Source organism: the organism of the source record quoted next, unplaced genomic scaffold (genome assembly GCF_019419815.1).
Source record: "Pyrus x bretschneideri cultivar Hongxiangsu unplaced genomic scaffold, Pyrus_bretschneideri_v1 Contig10, whole genome shotgun sequence".
Taxonomy (NCBI): Eukaryota; Viridiplantae; Streptophyta; class Magnoliopsida; order Rosales; family Rosaceae; genus Pyrus; species Pyrus x bretschneideri.
Window position 1 is genome coordinate 5323516 of NW_025999391.1, and position 7911 is coordinate 5331426.

General features: G+C 37.3%; 1 protein-coding gene across 3 annotated transcripts; it reads left to right on the forward strand.

Annotated features, from left to right (window-relative positions):
* The first annotated feature begins 2717 nt into the window (after nt 1-2717).
* On the forward strand, nt 2718-6177 carry LOC103960871. Of its 3 annotated transcripts, none has more exons than XM_048566965.1 (10): nt 2718-3033; nt 3341-3676; nt 3999-4071; nt 4199-4311; nt 4478-4562; nt 4703-4775; nt 4992-5047; nt 5132-5197; nt 5579-5644; nt 5724-6177. In XM_048566965.1, exons 1-10 carry the CDS (start codon nt 2864-2866, stop codon nt 5802-5804), a joined length of 1119 nt encoding a protein of 372 aa, XP_048422922.1. In that variant the 5' UTR covers nt 2718-2863; the 3' UTR covers nt 5805-6177. The 3 variants fall into 3 exon arrangements, with proteins under 3 accessions (XP_048422922.1, XP_048422925.1, XP_048422929.1); XM_048566968.1 differs by having other exon boundaries at nt 5582-5644; XM_048566972.1 differs by lacking the exon at nt 4199-4311 and having other exon boundaries at nt 3999-4088.
* The last annotated feature ends 1734 nt before the right edge of the window (nt 6178-7911 follow it).

Sequence of the window (7911 nt, forward strand, 5' to 3'; positions counted from 1 at the left end):
ATTATACCGCTCCACCTAAAATTTGCAGTAATTAGATTTGCAATCCAAGATACGCGATGATACTGCACCATCTTGGATTGCAGTAAGATTAAATTTGCAGTTCAAGATGGTCAATTGTACCGCACCATCTTTGATTGCAGTAAAATCAATATAAATAAACATTGGGTTAGTAATCAAGAGCTACACCAAACAAGAAATCAAAGATATAAGTAACTATTAGGTTGAGAACTAGAAGCAGACATAGTGCAAACAGTTCTTCGCGAGGGTATATCCCGCAGTTGAGGTAGAGGAAGAAGAAGAACAGTAAAATCCTTAGAGGAAACAATTTTTTTTTCTTTCTTTCGGCAAAGAGAAATAAGAAATGGTTAGAGAGTCGTGCTGATAACGTGTTATAAATAAGCAAAAGTTAGAGATATAATCTTTACTAATGACAAGAGTAAAGCAGGTGTAAAATATCACAATGTAACTATAACACAAGGAGATGACAAATAAAAGAGGGAGGGATAGATACTGATGTTATTGATCTTTACTTCCTCTTAGTATTTTGATAGTACACATATCGCTCTATTTATAGAGCAACTTCAACACATATCTTTTGAAAATACAATCCTCATTCATTTCCCAAGTCCACATTACTGTGTGGGCATTCATTAATCCATCAATATTTTCAACATTACTATGTGGGCATTCATTAACCCACAAATATTTTCAACATTAATGACTATTACCATCACGTTATTACAACATTTTTAATGGGAGTCACTACTTAGAGATTTCCCCCACCATCTTTAAGGACTCATTTAGAAGCTTTAGAGGAATATTCGAGTCTCTAAAATAATATTGTCTACAATAGAAATCCCTTATAATATCATCCCTAAATGTAGGGACTAAAATATTAAATAATTATTATTCATTTCATTGAAGTATTGTAACTATTGATAAAAATTAAAAAAACTATCTCTACTATTGATTTTTCAAGAATTAAAAAAAAAAAAGAAAAAAGGCAAATGAGAAGTTGCCTCACTTGGGTGGGTTCAAAAAAACAAGTTAAAAAACATAAAGAGCACACCATTTCAACTCAAATTTAATATGGTGTCCAACATTTGAGTTTTTATATGTAATCCTTATATTTGAGAATTTTGTTAAGGTATTCAGCGAGTCTTTTTGTATTGAGATATTTTGAGGACTTAAATTTTGGCCCATTGGAAGTCATTTGTCCTTATATTTAGGGACTATACGGTTGTTGGGACTCCATTTAGGGTCTCCATTGAAGATGCTCTTATGCAGTTGGACAAGTGTTATTTAATCTATTTACTATTTTTTTTTAAACAACATATATTACATTAAGGAATAAGAAATAGGAGAATAAATTAGTATCGAGCTCGCGATTTATGCGAAAGTGAGACTTTCCATGAACTCTTTGTTACATTGTTTTTTTGGCACAATATTTTATGATATTGGCACGAAAATTGTGTTAAAAATATGAGGTCGTGAAAAGTCCATAAAGAATTTCATTTTTAAAAGAGTATTCTTAGCATTTCTCATCTTACTTAAACTACTTTTGCGCAAGTTTTAGAGGAAATAGATTATCTCCGGATCCCTTTATCTAACCAATTAAACAATTCGGACCCTTAAAATTTGATTCAACAGCTAAAAACATGGAGCGCTTTTAAAATTATAATAATTTTAACTGTTATATCAAGTTTTAAATATCCAAATTAAATGATAATGATTAGATGAATTTTGTGGAAGAGATTCGAAGAGCATCCATTTTCAATTTCAAAATCAATTCCTCCATCGGTTCAATTTAGGAGATGTACATTGCCTAAAGCCTAGCCCACGACCAAAAGATCCAATTTTGTTAGACGCAAGTAAATTCGTCTTTTCCCATGACTCACCGAGTATCTCAATCCCTCTTAAGAGCAACTCTAGCGTTGGAGCCCTTCACCTGGCAATGCACTATTCAATCCACCTAATGAACAGTAACTGCCCTTAATGAACAGTAAATAGCCCTGGCAATAGAATTTGCATCTCCACCGTTACACTTCAATAGCCCTGGCAATAGGCAATAAAATATTAGTATTTTTTTATTTATAAAATAATACAAAATAATTTTAATTGTAATAAAATAATACAAAATAATTTTTATTCAATTAATTAATCTCTGCCGTTGGATATAAAAAAATTTGAATTCCAACACTCCAGATTGTGCCACGTGTCACAACGGTAACTTTTCAGATTTTTAAAACTATTTTTTCATTTATTTTTTAATTTATAAAGCATTTTAATATCCACCGTTGATCTCAGATCGAACAGTGGATATTAAATCTGACTTAATTTTTTTTTTTACCGTTGAGATCAAACGGTCCAAATTAAGTGACCGTTGAGATCTAACTCACCGTGGGAAGCCATGTGGCTTCCCAACGGTAACTGACAGATTCTTTTTTTTCTGATTTTTGTGTTGGCGACGCGCCCCCACACGCGGATGGGGTGCACGCGCCTGACACAAAAAAAATTAAATATTACGCTGACGCCACCCTGGCGTCAGCCTGACGTCACGCCCACCTCGAGCTCTCGGGCTGGCAATCCCCCACGGAGCCGGAGCTCGGGCCACCCCCTTCCATCGGGCTAGCCCACGCTGGAGCCCTCCCACCGGCCCTCGGGCCCTTGTTTTGGAGCCTGTCCCCCGAGCCAAACCCAACGGTGGGAATGCTCTAACAAGCATATACCTCTGAGGACTCTGGTTCCTCGCTGACCACTCACATCCAAGCAAATGGAACCAGAGCCGCCAATCCTTCTTCCAAATGCCACTTAGCTGATTGCCTCCACAAACACAGGGAGGAGGAGAAAGCAGACGTCTCCAATGGCGATTTTGGCCCATGGGTTTTATCTACCCCCACCCACACGGACACCCAAATCATCAAATCGGAAACTTGTTGGGTATTCGAGCTCTATCATTGTCAGACGCAGATTGCTGACCGACGGGAACGAATGCGTGCAGGTTTCCGAACTCTTCACTCCCAAGACTTTCAGGTAAGTTAAAACTTTTTGGGTAATTTTTTTTGTTGTATTGATGTTTGGTTGCTGAGAAAATCTGAGGGAAAAAAAGAGGGAAACTTTGAAAGATGTGAAAACATGGTTAAAGGGTGTTGGAACTGAAAACCCAACTCGTGAATAAGCTAATATTTGAAGTAGGAGCTGCAAGGTCGAGGCTTTCTATCCTTACCAGCTCAGAAATTGACCTCTGACGTTCTAGATATTCAAATTTGGTGGTATTAGTTGACTGGTTTTTCGGTATTTAGTCGGTTTTTTCATTGTTGTTTAATTTTTGTACTAGCAGGATCAGAAGCTTTTCTGAGGAGGATGCAGGAAATAATGAGGTTGAAATATCTAAAGACATTCTGGTTGGGGAAGATGGGATTTCTGATGAGCTGCTTGGAAATGTTATGAATGCTGCGGAAAGTTCATTTCTTGCTAAAATAGCAATTGCACTAGGCGTTGCCGCAACAGTGACTCTGATATCGGTTGGCATCAAGGGTGCACCCGCAATTGGGTCATCGAATGGAATTCAAATTTTTCCAGATAGTTCATCCTCTTCAGTAATGGCTGCAGCCAATGTCGGTTTCACTATCAAAGCTTTTGGGTACAGCATTGTTCTCCCAGCATTTGCACCGGGGTATATTCTTAACGTTTTTTTTCTTAAACATGCCTGATGGAAACTCTCTTTACTCTTTTTTGGTTACAGTTAATTGAAAGACATTGCTGTGTTATTTCTACACCCATTTAAAAGCAGCTGAGACAAATAGAATAGTACTTTGTTACTGCTGATTTTGCGTAGTACAAGTGGTGATTCGTGATCATTGTAGCAAAATAGAAAGAGATGATTTTAGATATTATAGCATAGGACTCCCTAGTGAAGTTTGCTTCACCTCACGGGGTAGTTCGTTTCTTTATTTATTTCTGAATCGTGCATGAGTCATGACTATACCGTGTTGCAGGTGGATCTACTTTTGGTTGCTTATGGCTGCAGGCTGTGGACTTTTCATTAGTGAAGAGGCTCTAAATATTTGGGTCTGTCCTCTTTTCTGGTATTCTATTTCACAAGCTTAAATATTTAACTTTGAATTTATCACTGTTTCTATCTCCATGGTTTCAAGCCGGTTTGAACTTGTGGGTAATCTTTTTGAAAACAATTTAGGTTGGCATATCTTTGGCTCAGATGCTGTCTTTGGATGGGACATGTCAGTCGTTCGCTGAATCTTTTTCGAGAAATGCTCCATATATCATATCCACAATTCTTTGGGTGTATTGGTAATGTAAAGACGGTTTTCAGTGCTGGTTATCCAGTTACAAAAGCGACCCCATAGGCTTTCGCTTTCGTGTCTCTCTGGCCGCACCATTTTAGTCTAGCATTCTCTGTCTATATGTCTTGTAATATTGACTATGGGAATATTACTTTGATGTTTTCATATTTCAGGGGAGTGTGCATCAGTGATCTAATACCATTTTATCTCGGGAAGCTTTTTAGAAAATCCAGGGCCTCCAATGATGTTCTCTCGAAGGTTAATCTTACTCCTACCTTCTTGCTTCAGAGTTCTTATATATCTGGAGTGCTTATTCCCATGATGCACATACCTATTTTCTGCAAGTGGTAAGCACCACTTTTGTGTTTTAATGAAGTTTAACCTGATGATGGATGCAGCTAGGGATTGGAAAAGAGAAAGCTTTAAGCATAACCTCTGCAGTGCAAAAATATGGCAACCTCATTGGTTTCGGTAAGCTCTAAAGCTTATTTGTTTTAGATCCGTGTGATTATGTTTCGAATGTGCAAGGTTATGAATGATTCAAGCTTTTAGTCGTGAGTTGACGAATTCCCATAGGCCAATATATGTACAAATTTTGAGGTAGTGTTGTGTAAGAAGATTATAGGAATCCTTTATGCTTGAATTATGGTATTAGATAGTGACGTTTCAGTGCATTTTGGCTTTCAGTTGAACGATTTTCGCTTGGAGTGAGAAATCCAACGGCTTTTCTAGCAGGGACCTTGGTTAGTCTGATATACTTCATCGTACTTTTTGTTGTTATTTTGCTTTGATTGACTTGGGAATGACATGCTTTTACCTGAGTGCAGGGCATTTCTTCAGAGTGTTTCTTTGCTGGAGTTTGTTGTGGCGGTTTGATCACCCTGCCTCTCCAGGTCAGTTTAGTTCTGTTAAAAACACTTAAATCTATACTTAACTAGGTAGAACTAGAAGACACGTCTCAGGGACACACTCTAGCTAAAGTTGCACTTTGGTGGACTGGGGCAAGGAATTGGTAAATCTTTGATTAAAATCTTCGTGTTTTTTAAAGATCAAAGAAAAACTAGAAAACTTACATTCATATGCAGCCAGTTTGAGCACAATCCGTCACTCATTTCAATACTTGTCAAAAGGAGTGAAATTTTTTAGAAGTTTCAGATTTTCTTGGCTTTTGAGGAGTAATATTTTCGATGCTGGAAAAAACAAGTGTAGAAATTGATATCCAACCTTCGTTCGAGGACTAGCCTAACTTATTCTCTTTTGCTTTCTGATCACAGTTGTTAATAGGATTCTTCCTAAGGGAGCACCCCGTCTTTGCCCTCACTACTGTTGCAACAACAATTGTATGCAAGAACACTAAATCTATGAATGAAATTATCAATTTTTTTGTAATTTCATGAATCTAACTTGAAAACTTTCCAGGGCATTTGGACCATCTTCCCTTACGCCGTGGCTGCATCAACGGCATTATTCCTTTACTTGAGACGCCACTACTCTACCTAGTCAGAATAAATTCCTAGAAATAGAGGATAGAAGTTATAAAATATTCGTATATACAGAGAAATTACTGTGATTATTCTTGGAGTAATATTGAATACACCTTGTCTCAGAGAATTAGTGACTGAGGGTTGTGAGGAGCTTAACTTTGAGGCATTTATCGCTCCAAACCCTCCTCTCTCTTGAAGTTCTGAGGACATCCAGTGCCATAATTTAGAGGCTATTCCCATTTTAGACAACCTCACATCCCTCCGTGTGACTATTGAAGAATGTGATGGATTGGCAAGTCTGCCGAGTGGGCTCTCATCCTGCACATGTCTTGTCGAGTTAAGAATACTGTTCTGTGAGAAATTACAATCCTTGCCGACAGGTTTACACACTATTAACTCGTTTGAAGAAATTGTGTATTGGTTGGTTCTGGGAGGAGCTGGATTCTTACCCGGTTTCTGAAATTCCATCATGAAACGTCGTAGAATTCTACGGATGGCCTAAGTTCAAGTCTCTGCCTCCGCTAATTCGTCTCTCGACCAGTCCTGGTAACAGAGGTGGCTATATCTTATTGTGATGCCCGTTCTAGGGTCGAGTTATCTCTAAAGATTTGGAGATGCCCGAAAGGTAAACAAGTTCCTCACTGAAAATTATTAATATAAAAGATCCAATTCCTCAAAACGAGATTCCCGACAAGAAGTGATCACTAAGATGTGATCCCCAATAAAAACGGCAAGAAATTCATCGAGATGTAATCTTCAACAAAAAAATTTCACGATGTCATTCTAAAGATCTTTGAAATGTATAACATCTGAACTTTTTTAAAGTCACTTCATCTAATCATTGTATAGTGTCTTTGTAATATATTTGAATCGTCGCTTTGTTGTCCTTAAGTAGTTCATTATTAATATCTTTACAAAGTATTCTTTAACAATTGAATATGAAATTCCTTGAAACTTTGAAGGCCCTTCATCAAAACATGAGCGGATTTCGGTTATCCCTTTCTTTCCTCCCACTCTCCTCTGTTCTTTCTGATTTTCTTTTCTTCTGTATCTCTTTCTTTCCTCTCACTCTTCTCTATTCTTTCTTCTTTATCTCTTTCTTTCCTCCCACTCCTCTCCCTTCTCTCTTCTGTCTTCTTTGTTCTTATAATTTATCTCTATATTCCCTTCCTCCCGCTCGTCTCTGTCCCTTCATTTCCTTTCCTCTTTCTTTCACTCTCTTTCTACCTTTGGAATATAGCCAATTTCAAGGCTCCTTACTGAAATTTTGACCAACTTTTTTGAGCATGATATTAGTTCTTGTCTTTTGAACAAAACAAGAACCAGAACATTAAAAACAATCATAAATTAATTTTAATCTAAAATGATTGACGGTAGACAAACTCATAAATTACTTTTATCTATTTCAAATTTCAGGACCAAAGTGAAAAGTTATTTCAATCTCAAAAACTATTTTAGCTAAAATATCTAAATTAATTGACATTAAAATCATTATTCCGATTTCATTAAAACTTGAAGTTTGAATAAGGACAAATTTGCATAAAGTCAAAGAATGTTCAAATGGAAAAGAGAGTTCGTTGCTTGGCATGGGGAGGAGTTTTCGGGAAAATAGCCATGCATCACGATTCACGAACTGGACATTGGCTATCTGGCATTGCACAAATCATCTCTGTGCAGTAAGTGTCAAGGTCATTTACGTCTTTTTGACCTTATCTTGGTTGGATTTATAAGATTACAAAAGAGTTGGAAGGGAAATAAAAATTGGACATTTTCCAAATTTACTTTGTTCTTTGCTTTTTCATGCAAACTACTAACGAGTAACGGCCTTTGCTTTTCTCTTTCCTCTTTCCTCTTAACTTTACTTCAAAGAACGAATCAATTTTCCCAACATTTTCATTACCTTCCTTGTCCTCTCTCTGCAACTCCCACACTTCAATTCTCTCTCTCTCTCTCTCTCTCTCTCTCTCTCTCTCTCTCGCGCGCGCGCCACGAACTCAATCTATTTCTCCACAACCACGAGTCCAAGGCCTCTCGGTCAGGCCTCTCCCCGACCTTCCTCACGTTAAGCGTAATAATTCAGATCATAAACCCAGGTTAGTTCCAAATCACAAATTGTTGTTGAA

Excerpts from the sequence above, each read along its gene's own strand:
- LOC103960871 (XM_048566965.1), top strand. The coding sequence starts at position 2,864 with ATGGCGATTTTGGCCCATGGGTTTTATCTACCCCCACCCACACGGACA. Across the intron at positions 4,072-4,198 it reads AAGAGGCTCTAAATATTTGG|GTTGGCATATCTTTGGCTCA; the intron begins GTCTGTCCTCTT and ends AAAACAATTTAG. Across the intron at positions 5,048-5,131 it reads CTTTTCTAGCAGGGACCTTG|GGCATTTCTTCAGAGTGTTT; the intron begins GTTAGTCTGATA and ends ACCTGAGTGCAG.